Source organism: Salmo salar, chromosome 18, assembly GCF_965601325.2.
Source record: "Salmo salar chromosome 18, fSalSal1, whole genome shotgun sequence".
Lineage (NCBI taxonomy): Eukaryota > Metazoa > Chordata > Actinopteri > Salmoniformes > Salmonidae > Salmo > Salmo salar.
The window spans coordinates 17,663,277-17,677,766 of NC_138308.1; the positions used below are offsets into that span (position 1 = coordinate 17,663,277).

At 41.5% G+C, this 14,490-nt stretch overlaps 1 protein-coding gene across 2 annotated transcripts in view; it reads left to right on the forward strand.

Moving 5' to 3' along the window:
* Positions 1–14,219, forward strand: part of kcnq5a (potassium voltage-gated channel, KQT-like subfamily, member 5a) — a 111,387-nt gene extending 97,168 nt beyond the window's left edge. For both annotated transcript variants that reach the window (XM_014154579.3, XM_014154578.3), the window contains 3 exons: positions 613–744; positions 5,431–5,557; positions 7,172–14,219. In XM_014154579.3, coding sequence (XP_014010054.1) covers positions 613–744; positions 5,431–5,557; positions 7,172–8,284 — 1,372 coding nt within the window. In that variant the 3' untranslated portion in view covers positions 8,285–14,219. The remainder of the gene's footprint in view (positions 1–612; positions 745–5,430; positions 5,558–7,171) is intronic.
* Positions 14,220–14,490: the final 271 nt, after the last annotated feature.

A 14,490-nucleotide genomic window follows, 5' to 3' on the forward strand; every position in this document is an offset into this window, starting at 1 on the left:
GATGTATTGTTGTCTCTACCTTCTTGCCCTTTGTGCTGTTGGCTATGCCCAATAATGTTTGTACCATGTTTTGTGTTTGTACCATGTTGTTGTCATGTGGTGTTGCTACCATGCTGTGTTGTCATATGTTGCTGCCATGCTATGTTGTTGTCTTTGGTCTCTCTTTATGTACTGTTGTGTTGTCTCTCTTGTTGTGATGTGTGTTTTGTCCTATATTTTTATTTTATTTTTAATCCCACCCCCTGGTCCCGCAAGAGGCCTTTTGCCTTTTGGTAGGCCGTCAATGTAAATAAGAATTTGTTCTTAACTGACTTGCCTAGTTAAATAAAGGTTAAATAAAATCAAAAGTTACAAAAACAAGAAGTGATGCAAAGAACTGATTGTATCTCAAGAAAGATAAAATAAACTGAGAAATATATTTTTGAAAGCTGGTCTTGTTTTAAAAAATGTTTAAATACACAAAAATAAAGGCTACAATAACAACTGTCAGCTTCTTGCCAACATACAGGGTTATGCATAGTTAAGCTGTTGTTACCCTCTAGTGGCTGACTTAGAGATGACAGGTAGAACATTGACGGCTCTCTTTGTGATTCTCCCTTCTTTTCCACTCAGGATCATGAAGTTTCATGTAGCAAAGAAGAAGTTTAAGGAGACTCTGCGTCCATACGATGTGAAGGATGTGATAGAGCAGTACTCTGCAGGACACCTGGATATGCTCTGCAGAATCAAGAGTCTACAGACTAGGTGAGATGCACAGACACACACTCTTAGAAAAAAGGAGCTATCTAGAACCTAAAGGGTTCTTCAGCTGTGCCCATAGGAGAACCCTTTGAAGAACCCTTTTTGAGTTCCAGGTAGCACCCTTTTGGTTCCCGGTAGAACACTTTTGGGTTTCATTTAGAACCCTCCACAGAGGGTTCTACATGGAACCCAAAAGGGTTCTACGTGGAAACAAAAAAAAATTATCCTGGGAACCAAAAATGGTTCTCCTATGGGGACAGCCAAGGAACACTTTTGGAACCAATTTTTTTCTAAGAGTGCACACACTACACACACAAGCAGACACACAGACACTGAAACACACGCACTCACACACCTTTCTATATACGTATGTTCACCTTCTCCACTTCATTAACGTGTGTGTTTGCGTGTGTGTATATATCTGACCCTCCTATGTACCTCTCCCTCCCAGGCTGTGCCCCCCCCCCGCATTTATATTACAGCCAGGCCAGGAGGAAGTGCATGCCAGGGACGAAGTCTGACCCAGGGTTAGACAACCCCCCCCCCCGCCTAATTGTAGACATCTCATACATCTCTATGTGTGACTGTAGTCTCTTGCATTGCGTTATTGTCTGAGACTAACCAACCATAACATTTCAGGAGTTTAGATTGTTGTCTTCGGTTATATCAGTGATATAATCCTGTTAGACATGACATTACATTGTGTACTTTTACTGATTAATAGAGTGGAATCTACTAGTGGATTCTAGTAGTTAGTCTGTTTTGGAGAATGTAATTGTAGCGGGTACGTGGTGCCTGTAGTTGTCCTTTTTTGCTACGCTTCAAGAGTCTGAATGTGTGTGTGTGTGTGTGTGTGTTGTATCTGACCCCCATGTCTCTCTCATACAGACTGGACACTGGAGTGGGCCACACCCTGAGCAGCAAACCCAGGAACATGTCCTCCCCCTCCCTGCAATTATATTACAGCCAGGCCAGGAGGAAGTCCGCCCCAGGGTTAGACAACCCCCCTCCCACACCAACCCCTAATAACATAAACCCCCTAGCCACTACCCCCAACTCCACCCTGTCCCCGGTCCCTCACACAGAAGACAGAGTTTGAAAGGAGATGGTACTATGTCCATGTGTCCATCAGGGAGCACAAAGCCTGTGTTTGTAGATCCACAGAGACAGGATAGGTTTAAAGGTGAAATGGTGATGGCTCAACCTGCAGGCTTCCAATGGGACTAGAAGAGTTTCTACCATATTGCTTACACTATCTAGTTACTTTTAGATCTTTTGATTTCGATCACTATAGTTCTGCATATTGACTAGACAGGAGACACTGCTTTCCCAGAAGCAACCCAGTTGTAGGAGCTCTGGACTCCCTGATGACATATGCTTTCTAACCAACGGACGCATTCAACAAGCAGATGTTACGTGTGTAACATCTCGCCAAGCGTGTGGTAGAAGAAAAGCTGTTATGAATGTGTGGTCTGTTTCAAATCTTTTGCATGTTGCTGTGCTTCGGGGAAATAGATTGACAGCTGCTGCTGTATCTTTACTAACAGAATCGATTTTCCTCCTTCAAAGGACTGGCTAATGACTAAGGATTTTGTCAACCAGAGGAGGCTAGGAGGGCGGGCTCATTGTAATGGCTGGAATGGAGTAGTATCAAACACATCAAACATATGGAATCTACATGTTCGAATCTGTTCCATGAATTCCATTCCAGCCATTACAATGAGCCTATCCTCCCATAGCTCGTCCCACCAGTCTCCTCTGCTCTCAACATGGATATTTTGTGAACTGAATGGCTGTAGTTACTAGTTGGTGCAGATTGTTGTTTTTTATCATGCACTGTAGATTGCATTGTAGTTGATTTAAACTGTAGTTTAGAAACACTGTATGATTGTGTTTTAACTATAGCCTGCCCTTACAAAAAACACATGTCAAATTTGCAGTTTTTACATGTGAACGTGTGTTTAATTTCACATGTGAAACTGCAGATTATATATTTACATGTGATCGTTTTTGCACATTTGAACTTGAAATTCCACATGAGAGAGTGAAAATCAAAATTTCAGTTTCACATGTAAGAGAACTCCACATGTGAAAATCTCACTTTCACATGTGGAATAATGTTATTCTCCTGATTTGAAAAATGTTTGTTTAACCATATAGACATGGTTAAAACTAAAATGTTGATATCATGGATGGTCAATATCAAGCAAAACTACAGAAGTAGAGGACACAATTCTAAGTATTGCAAACAAAAATAATGATATCGAAAGCAAAACATAAACCCTAAAGTATTGGTAGCAAAACAAAATGTTGCATGGAAACCACTTCTTGCAGTTTTCCATATCTTTGGTGATGTTACCCTGGCCTTTGCTTTCACTGCCTTGTTCCAAGTTGCAAGTTTTGGCACATTCATTCCAGCAACATAGCACCCTGCATCCCACTGCTGGTTTGCCTCGGAAGCTAAGCAGGGTCGGCCCTGACCGGTCCCAGGATGGGAGCAGGGCCAGCGCCAGAAGGAATCAGTTGGAGGGGCATTTGATTTCCATAGGCAGGCACGTTTTTTTCAGGGACCTCCTATGTGTGCACACGCTTGCGCGTTCACAATTGTTTTAATGAGTGTTATAGTAAAGACTATAGGCAGCTCGTGAGTTTCAAGTTTGAGGAAGCTTACAATTTCTTCTACCACTTTTACCGATCTGCATGCCAGTTATGATTATATTATGTGCATTTTCGTGGAACAGTTTCATTTAAATAATAACGTTTTCGTCTCTCAAAATCATTGTCACCTGGTTAATCATAAAAAGTAAAACGATAAAAATCTAAAAGTTAAAGAAGCTAGCGAAGTAGCAACATTATATCTATCAACTAGCCTATTCCGGGCTCTCTGAGTTTTCCGCACCAGTGAGCTCCGGACAGACCGCTGTATTTTAATGAAGTTTCCACTAGATATATGGAGTCATCAGATCATGACATTTTGCTCTTTCTCAACTAGGCTTGGTGATCATCCAGGCCGGCAGTTTTGGAAATATTTTTCATATACCGAGGAGCTATCATTAGCAATGGATGTTAAAAAAACTGACTTCATTGACTTTCTGTGTGAGGTGAAGAAAAAATGACTAAGCTCAGCTTATTAGAGGTGGACGTGATAAATTATGACAATCAGAAATCAAACATTGCTAATTGGGCACTTTCCTACTTTTGCACGCAGCAGGCCAAGTAGGCCTACTTCTGTGTGCTCAGGTGCACGTGCTCGCCAACATTATCAGGAAAGACAAAACCAGACATGTGCTCATTGCTCACATGGAGCACTCCAAACAAAATACAATATATATATATATTTTTTACAAAACTAGTAATGGTTATGAAATAAAACATCGTGTTTCTCACAAATAGAGCAGGTTGGGAATTCTGAGAATGACTGTAGCATAAGTAAAACATGCATTAGCAGAAATTCATATAACCAAATGATGGGGGATTAACTGTACATTTGCTAGCCCTACTGGTGACATAAGTTATGGGGAATTGATCAAACAAATAAACAATCAAAGGGAAAACAATTCACACAATGAAACAATGAATGCGCCAGAATTGGCGGGAGACAGCTGAGTACATTCTGGATAGAGATGCGCCATATCTTTGCCACACACCACTCCCCTTCTTCATGCAACATTTTCAATTATACTCAAGACACATTATCTTCACATATATTGTAGATGCGTATCACTGACAGCCACAACTCAATCAGCTAGACATATTGCCACACGCGTTAACCAAATTGCGGGCTTCCCAAATAGGCATAGGCCTAAACGATTGTGATTTGAAACAATACACAGCTATTTAAAAATAAAATAAGCTAATGATCCTCTGTGGCTAAGTCATGCTCCCTGGTGAATAATTTTTTATTATTTTATTTAGACAGGAGTAATTATAGCCTATAACGGCGAAATATCCATTTATTTTAGGGGACTCCAGCATCCTAACAACTTTCCTTTCCAATTCGCAAAAGGCTGAACTCAGAGATCCGTATATAATAACGAGATGCACGTCTCCACCCTAACAATGGACGTTTTTGTACCAAAGGCGGAAGGCAGGCGAAAACCTTATTTCTGTATATTATTCCCATAGAAACACATTGGGCTTATTCTGGACAAATGTTGGCGAGAGTGAGCCCTCTCGCTTCGTCTCTTCCTCTCTGCTAAACCTATGTCACCGGAGAAAACATGCGAGCTAGCGAAACAGCGCCCCCCTACATTATAGCCCATGTACAATATTTGATTCTGTCTGGCCAGAAATAGTATGACATGCCATACTCATTTGGTCCAGACAGCATCAGATACTTGGTCTAAAAATACTGAGACAGAGGGGCGCTATTTCGCTGGCTCTGATGCTTTAAATGAGATTGTCTTTCTGTCGCGGTGCGTCTCGGTCAAATAACATTTGATTTGAATGGGCTAAATCAAATCAAATCAGGTGCGGACCTGAATGGGCGACCAGATGTAGTGGAAGTGGGAAAATGTATGTGTGAAAGAAATGCCACATGTGGGGAATTATTTTTGTCAAGAAAGAAAAAAGTACATGTGAAACTTCACACGTAAAACCACCTGTCTGAACCATGTGAAAATATAATGTACCAACTGGCTATCAAAGTCCACTATTTGTGTTTAATTCAATGAAATGTGTGTATCACAGGGTGGATCAGATACTGGGTAAGGGCCAGATCCCCATGGACAAAAAGATCAGGGACAAGCTTCACCCTGATGGGGACACACTGGGGGACATGAGTATGCTGGGACGTGTGTGTAAAGTGGAGAGACAGGTGAGCATTTGAGTCAATTATACTGAACAAAAATATAAATGCAACATGTAAAGTGTTGGTCCTATGTTTCACGAGCTGAAATAAAATATCCTTGAAATTTTGTGAGCATTTCTCTTTTGCAAAGATAATCCATGAACCTGACAGGCGTGGCATATCAAGAAGCTGATTAAACAGCACGATCATTACACAGGTGCACCATGTGCTTGGGACAATAATAGGCCACTCTAAAATGTGCAGTTTTGTCACACAGCACAATGCCACAGATGTCAAGTTTGAGGGGGCGTGCAATTGGCATGCTGACTGCAGGAATGTCCAAAAGAGCCGTTTCCAGAGAACGTAATGTTCATTTCACTACCATAAGCCATCTCCAACGTTGTGTTTGAGAATTTGTCAGTATGTCCAACCGACATCACAACCGCAGACCACATGTAACCACGCCAGCTCATCTGAAGCTCATCTGCATGATCGTGGTCCTCACCAGGGTCTTGACCTGACTGCAGTTCGGCGTCGTAACTGACTTCAGTGGACAAATGCTCACTTTCGATGGCCAGTCAAAAGTTTGGACACACCTACTCATTCAAGGGTTTTTCTTATTTTTACTATTTTCTACATTGTAGAATAATAGTGAAGACATCAGAACTATGAAATAGCACATATGGAATCAATGTAGTAGCCAAAAAAGTGTTAAACAAATCAAAATATATTTTAGATTTTAGATTCTTCAAAGTAGCCACCCTTTGCCTTGATGACAGCTTTGCACACTCTTGGCATTCTCTCAACCAGCTTCACCTGGAATGCTTTTCCATCAGTATTGCAGGAGTTCCCACATATGCTGAGCACTTGTTGGCTGCTTTTCCTTCACTCTCATCCCAAACCATCTCAATTGGGTTGAGGTTGGGTGATTGTGGAGGCCAGGTCATCTGATGCAGCACTCCATCACTCTCCTTCTTGGTCAAATAGCCTGGAGGTGTGTTGTGTCATTGTCCTGTTGAAAAACAAATGATAGTCCCACTAAGAGCAAACCAGATGGGATCGCTGCAGAATTCTGTGGTAGTCATGCTGGTTAAGTGTGCCTTGAATTCTAAATAAATCACAGCAAAGCAACCCACACCATCACACCACCACCTCCATGCTTCATGGTGGGAACCACACATGCGGAGATCATCCGTTCACCTACTCTGCATCTCACAAAGACACGGTCTGGCCCAAAAATCTCAAATTTGTACTCATCAGATTTCCAACGGTCTAATGTCCATTGCTCGTGTTTCTTGGCCCAAGCAAGTCTCTTATTATTGGTGTCCTTAAGCAGTTGTTTCTTTGCAGAAATTCGACCATTAAGGCCTGATTCACGCAGTCTCCTCTGAACAGTTGATGTTGAGAGGTGTGACCAACAGATGCATATCTGTATTCCAAGTCATGTGAAATCCTTAGATTAGGACCTAATTCATTTATTTCAATTGACTGATTTCCTTATATGAACTGTAACTCAGTAAAATCTTTGAAATTGTTGCTTGTTGCGTTTATATTTTTGTTTAGTGTCTATAGTGTGTGTTTGTCACTTGCACAGTGAACCCTTGTTGCTTTTAACTGTCAACCCCCCCCCCCCCCCCCCAGGTGACGTCCATAGAGTCAAAGCTGGACTCTCTGCTAGATGTGTACAGGCAGGGCTCCTCTGCCCTCACCCTCTCCTCCCTGCCCCTTTTCGAGCTGGAGCACCAGACATCCGACTACCAGAGCTCCATCCTCAGCAAGGACCTGTCCTCTGGCTCCCCCCTGGGAGGGGAGGGTGTAAGAGGGCATCCAGGTGAAGGGGGTGGGGGTATGTCCCGGTCAACAACAGGTGACCATCTCCCCAGGGGCCTCCAGCTCATACTGGCCCCCAGCGAGCTCACCCTCAACACCTGCCCCCCCTCCTACCCTGCCTCCACCGCATCCCTCACACCCTTGCCCTTCCTGCCCCCTGATAGCCCCTACCCGCTCCTCGTCACCCCCAGTAGTTTCCCCAGGCGAGCTCATTTCTCTAACCTCCTGCCCCCTCCACCATCCGCTGGTGCCGCCACTCTCCAGCTGCCCACCACTGGCCCCCAGCACAGACGCCCCCTCTGCCCCACCCCGGATGCTCCTCGAAGGGGTAGGCTGGAGGAGAGCTCAGGCCCCTCTGTGATGGTGGGCTCCAGGGTGGACGATGGAGAGGAGGACAGAGAGGGGGAACATGCCCAGAGTAGAGTGCAGCTGAGGGGGAAGCCCCACTTGAGGGAAGAGGGCCCCTGGAGGAGGCACTTGAGCCTGGAGGTGGACCCCTTGCTGCTGCTCTCCTCTGGATGTGAGGGGGTACCCTCTGAGCGGGGACAGGGACAGGGTCTGGGGAAGTCCTGGTCAGCACACAACCTTACCCAGCCATCTGCAGACAACCATCCCAACCTGTCCTCCCCGCTCGGCAACAGTAGCAGTTCCAGTGATGGCTCCCATGGCAACCCCGACGTTAGCAACTGGCGTGAGACAGACCTTTTCATCACCGTCTGTGACCTGGAGCCGCAGGTGGACCAGTTTGATTTCCTGTCCCAGGAGAGTGGCTTCCTGTCCCATCCCACAGCAGACGGTACTGGCTGCTTGGACCTCTTGCTGACTGAAGATGGGGGGTCCTCAAGCAGTTTGACCGGGCCCCACATCACCACAATGGACAGTGCAGAGTCCCTCAACCAGCCTCCCCATGTACGACTAAAATAACTATTCCATAGGAGTGAATAAAATAACCCCTTCTCCCCAACACACACATTACTAATACGACCATCCAGCATAAAGGATTCACTGGACAAAAAAAAAGAAAAAAAGATTTGAAACTGTTGATTATAACTCTGTTTTTAAGATGTTTGAGATGTCAACAAAAGATGTGCTCTCATGCATATCATTGCATGGACTATTTCCTAAAACAGCAACAAGCTGAGAAACTAACAGGGGAAGGGGAGATGGGGGAGGAAGATTGAACAAAAGAGAGGATGGTCAGATAGGGGTACTGTTTGCTCTCTTGACTATGCATGACCACCGCATGTCTAAACCGCACTTTAGGGTCGAGAGCATTCAAGCCCCCGAGCCCCTTCGATAGCCTTGGAACCACAGTTATGATGGCTGAGTCCAACCTCATAAGCCCACATCTCACCTGTTTACCTGCATGTTCCATTCATGTATCTTCCAAACCCTTGAGAGGCAATTTGGAGCAGTCAGCTATTATTACCCAAGTATTCCTAACAAGCTCACCATTAGTAATAGATAATACAATAATTAATTTGATATTAACATAAGAAGATAACCCTATTGAAGTAAATTTGTCAATTATTTTCCTAATAAATTCTACAATCTTGTGAGGCCATTTGATTTTGAACAAATCCAATTTGCTGATTGCGTGCTCCAGTAGGATTCATTGTTTTTGACTTTTAAAGGCATTTAGTGAAAGACAAACAGCAGCCAAATAAGATCAGTTATGACTGTGATACAGTAGATAGTGAAACAAGGCTGTGGTACACTGCAGTTGTAGGTCACAATAAACACTACAGAATGCAGGGTTTCTTGTCTTACAGCTCATGTGTACCACTGCCTTGTGGTACACAGGCAGCAGCACTGTTTGACTGCCACTCAGCCTGAACGCAGATGACTGCTCTTGAGTGAGAATATGCCCAAAACTGTGTCAGACATTTTGATTTCCTCTATGTTGCACCTTTTTTGTTCTTGAAGAAGAGACAGACACAACAGTCTTAAATGTCTTCTGTGGAGTTAACGATGACAACTTCCATTCAACACATTTGTTTTTATGGTGCATAAGTGCACTTGGCTTAGCTGATTAACAATTACACTGTAGAATGCAATATGTACAGATAACTGCCAAAATAAAGAAAACACTTGAGTAAATTAGGGATTCAAAGTATATTGAAAGCAGGCACTTTCACGCAGGTGTGGTTCCTGAGTTAATTAACATCCCATCATGCTTAGGGTCATGTATAGAAAAAGTCCAGTTGCCTATTATTTTGGCTCCCATGGCTAGAAGATCTCAGTGACTTTGAAACAGGTGTCTCAAAGTAGCAGAAGGGTTTATTAAAGGGTGTGCGTGTTTGTGCGCACATGACAAAATACTATTGTATACTCTGGTATAAATACTATAGTATTCACTGTAGTGTTTTTGCAGACTTTACTGTAGTATTTACTGTTAACTATAGTGTAAATACTGTAGTAAAAGGAAAACTGTAGTATATACTGTAGTAATTAATGTAGTGTTTTTGCAGATTGTAATATACTGTAGTATTTACTGTAGTGTTTTTGCTGACATTACTGTAGTATTTACTATAGTGTTATTGTATTATAATCTTTGACAGAAGTGAAGGCTTTCTCCTTCAAGAAACCTTCTGGAGAACTAATAAAAGAGCACATTTTGCATAACCTGTAGGTAGGTAGGACTGGGGTCTGAACGGATAGTTCAGAGCTTCTGCTCTTTTCCATAACCTGTAAGGAACACAATATATGGTCTATACTTGGCATGTAGGTTTCTCACTTATGGGTGGCACAAATTGCGATATTGAGTAGGGGAATGGTCAGGGTATATACAAATGAAATACTGTAGTATTTACTATAGTTAACATTTTTTTGTATATTTTCAGTCATTACTGTAGTATTTACTAGTGTTTTTTTGTCGGGATAATACTCTAGTAGTTACTATAGTATTCTACATTATACTACAACCTTCTATAGTAAGTACTACACATGATCGAGGGATACTACATTGTGTAGTATAATATTCTACATTTTACTATATCATTATTTTCTATAGTAAGTACTGTAGTATTCTACAGTAAACTGTAGTATATTTTCATGTGTGTGTGTCTCTCTCAATCAACAGATCTCAACCCAATTAACCCTTATGGGAGATACTAAAACGCGATGCCTGAGACAGCGTTTTCCACAACCATCAACAAAACACCAAATTATAGAGTTCCAGACGTTAGAATCTATGCCAAGGCACATTGAAGCTGTTCTGGCAGCTCGTGGTGGCCCAATGCCCTATTAAGACACTTTATGCTGGTGTTTCCTTTATTTTGGCAGTTACCTGTATATAATTTATGTTAATACAGTATGTGACCTGCAAAATCTACATAGCTGTGTGTTAAAATGGGATATTATATGACTATGGCCGCAGTGTTTGAGCAGAGTTGGTACGATAAATGCACAACTGAAAGCACAATCGTTTGGAGACTTTGGAACCTGCATATGTAACTGGTGGTTTTATGCTCTGTAATGAAATGTTTTTCAGATACATAATCAAAACAATGTGACAGACAGGAGGTACTTGTAGAGGTCTGCTCCATTGGAAGAAGGCTGAGTTTAGTTAACTATAGAGTATGGAGTCTTCCTTTGAAGAAATGTCATGCTTGGTCTGCAGACTGAAGTTATATAAAATGTACTGGTTAATTAATGGTTCATTTCCCTTAGTTTCTTCTGTAAATGCTTAACAGTGCCTTTCTTGCGTTTTAATATGATTATATCTATATTTTCTCCACTGGGCTGTATATGTAGCTACAGTGCTTAGCTACGTAGAATAACTCATACAGGTGTAAGTTCAGTTTCTGAAACTTGGATAACACACTTTTAATGGCTGCAAATCTACTACAGTACATGTTCTATATCACTTGTACTGTCATTTATTATCCAAAACAGGCCTAAAAGGGCAATTCCAACACTTTTCAACCTTATTTTCATTATCTCCAGCACAATTATAGTGTCTTCATATGTGAAAATGGCGCATTTCTAGAAAACATATATATATAAAGTAAAAAAGTTCTATGTGAACGTAAAAAAATAAACATTTATTTAACAGTGATTCCCTAAGACTATGAGACTCGCGGTGATGTGGGGAGCATGAAAATACCCTCGCTCTGGCTAGAAAGTCATTGCAGGTTTTGAAAATCACAGTTTTCTTTACTTTTAATCCTACCCTGTTTTTAGGACTTTCCCTATTATCTTTTTAACCACAGATCATAGAAACGCACTGTTTTCACATATACTGAGGGTGTTTCTCCATATGCATACTACCTTGCTCCACACTCTCATGCTCTGAGTGCATTCTCTGATGCTTTCTCTTGAGTATGTTCTTGTGAGGACGAGAGTGTGGAGAATGTATAAAACATTTACAGGACTACAGGACATACAACATTACGTTTGAGAAGCACCCCCTACTGTATTACCTCACGCTTCACTTCCCCATTCCCTGAACCTTCATCCAGCCAGGACAATGGCAAGAATAGACTAAACAAAAAATGACCTAAAATGAATATTATGCAAGATAGATGTCAAGTTTTCATGGGTAGCTAGCTAACTATTCTTTGTGGCTATCTGGCTAGCTAAAAGTAGTAGCTAGACAGTTAGCCCTATTGACTTATTATGGGCTTGAGATCTACGGTACGTAGGCAGGTAAACATTAACACAGCATGTATTTATTAACGTATCAAGATAAAATATTGTAGTCAGGCAACATATGAGATGTGAATAGGCAACATTTCATTCTGAATTCAGAGTGTATTTTCTCTCGCTTCAGCTTAAATAATGGCCGTCATTTTTTACGTGGCTGCGTCATATTTCTTTGCATACTTTCCATACTTTCAATTGAAGCTTGCATCGATGCATGCTTCAAAATATGTACTATTATACAATGGGTGGGTCTAATCCTGGATGCTGATTGGTTAAAACCACATTCCAGCCGGTGTCTATTCCACAAGTTACCACCGGCTAATGCTATGACATTGAAATACCTATTTACTCTCACTGCGCAATCCACTGTCTCATCAACCCAGCCAGGCAATTTCTAAACTTGATCTCCACTATAAAAAGCATCTACACATTATCTCCCATTTCTTTTAGACTATCATTTGGTTTTCAACAGCAGAGATTTGTGTAAACCTTGCAGTCTGTCCTCCAACATTTGCAACATTGTTTCAATATTTAAATGTATCTCCGGCTGTCCCATAGTAATGAACATGTCGGGAGTCGGGACTAGACAGACAGGCAGACAGATGTTCTTAGCCAGTCGAAATCATGAATCAGCTGGTATCATTTTTATGAATATATACAAAGAAATGTCAACAGAAAACAGGTCAAACTAAATGAAGTTGAAGAGCAGCTAGTTTGCAGTCTTTCTAGCTTCAGACTGAAGTGATTGTGTTAGCTGTGTTGTTGGCTAGCTCCTATGAACAACAGTGTCCTAACGAGAGAGCACATTTTCTATGCCAGGCGAAATCGCGCATCATTAGCTCATTGTTAAGGATGTATCTAAATAAATGTCACTAGAAAACAGTTTAAACAATCGCAAATGCAGCTACTTTGCTGTTATTCTGGCCGTAGTTAGCCGTAGTTGGCTAGCTATCAAACGAGGAATAAGAACGTTGCCAGCCAGTATGGCAATGGAACATTTAGAACAAACTACTGAGTCGCGTCCATGGATACAGAACAAAAAGGTCTAACGACTGGATCGCGTCTCTAGCAACCGAACCAATAGAACGAACGACCAGCCGGCTTGTGTAGCAACCCTAGATTTGTGTCGGGACTATATCTTGTGGAAGAATGAAATGATATGAATTCATTTATCAAAATAATGTTTTTATGAAAATATGTCAATCATTATTTGAATATGTTGGTAACTCCTTGAATAAAAGTGATAATTCCCTTGAAGCCGGTGTTTGGAGGATATATTGGCATTTATAACACCAGTGCCAATATATCATCCAAACACCGGGCATTATTACTTAAACAGAGTACGCATTCAAGAAGTGCTCTCAGTGCTCCGTTTCGCATACTTTGATTTTGGCTCATACTCTGACCCTCCCATGCTCCAATTTGCGTGCTCGGAGCACAGTTGTATGCATTTTGAGAAACATCCTGAGTGTACAAAACATTAGGAACACCTCTTCTTTCCATAACATAGACTGACCAGGTGGATCCAGGTGAAAGCTATGATCCCTTATTGAAGTCACCTGTTAAATCTATTTCAATCAGTGTAAATGAAGGGGAGAAGACAGGATAATTGTAAAGAATGATTTTTAAGCCTTCAGACAATTGCGACATAAATTGTGTATGTGTGCCATTCAGAGGGTGAATCGGCAAGACAAAAGATTTAAGTGTCTTTGAACGGGGTATGGCAGTAGGTGCCAGGCGCACCGGTTTGTTTCAAGAACTGCAATGCTGCTGGGTTTTTCACGCTCAACAGTTTCCCGTGTGTATCAAGAATGGTCCACCACCCAATAGACATCCAGCCAACTAGACACAACTGTGGGAAGCATTGGAGTCAACATGGGCCAGCATCCCTGTGGAATGCTTTTGACGCTGTGTAGAGTCCATGCCCTGACGAATTGAGGCTGTTCTGAGGGCAAAGGGGGGTGGAACTCAATATTAGGAAGGTGTTTCTAATGTTTCGTACACTCAGTGTATGTCGATACTGTTTTGGTGCTGGAGATAATGAATACATCAGAATTGCCCTTGAAAATACATGGTTGATAATGTTAACATTCCTAATTCTTTCAAATTAATGTATTAAAATGCACATAACAGAGGTTACAAGATCTCTGTGGAGGAGAAATACAAAATGAATTGTAATATTATACATCAATAAACTACAAACATGAAAGTATTTTTTGGTCTGGATGTCTTGAATGAAATACTGTATAACCACACCAAGTTGCACTATAAAAAGAGGCTTAGGGCTAGGATTGCAAAACTACTGGTAGTTTACAAAAGTTATCAGAATTTCCGGTAATGTTAGTAATTAACAGGTAATCTATGGCAATCTATGGTAATTCTGGTAATTTACACTTGATTAACTTTAAAAAATGTATTCATATAAAGTATTAATTTGTAATATCTGTGTCCATATTGTCCATGGGTTTCTAGATGATAGACAT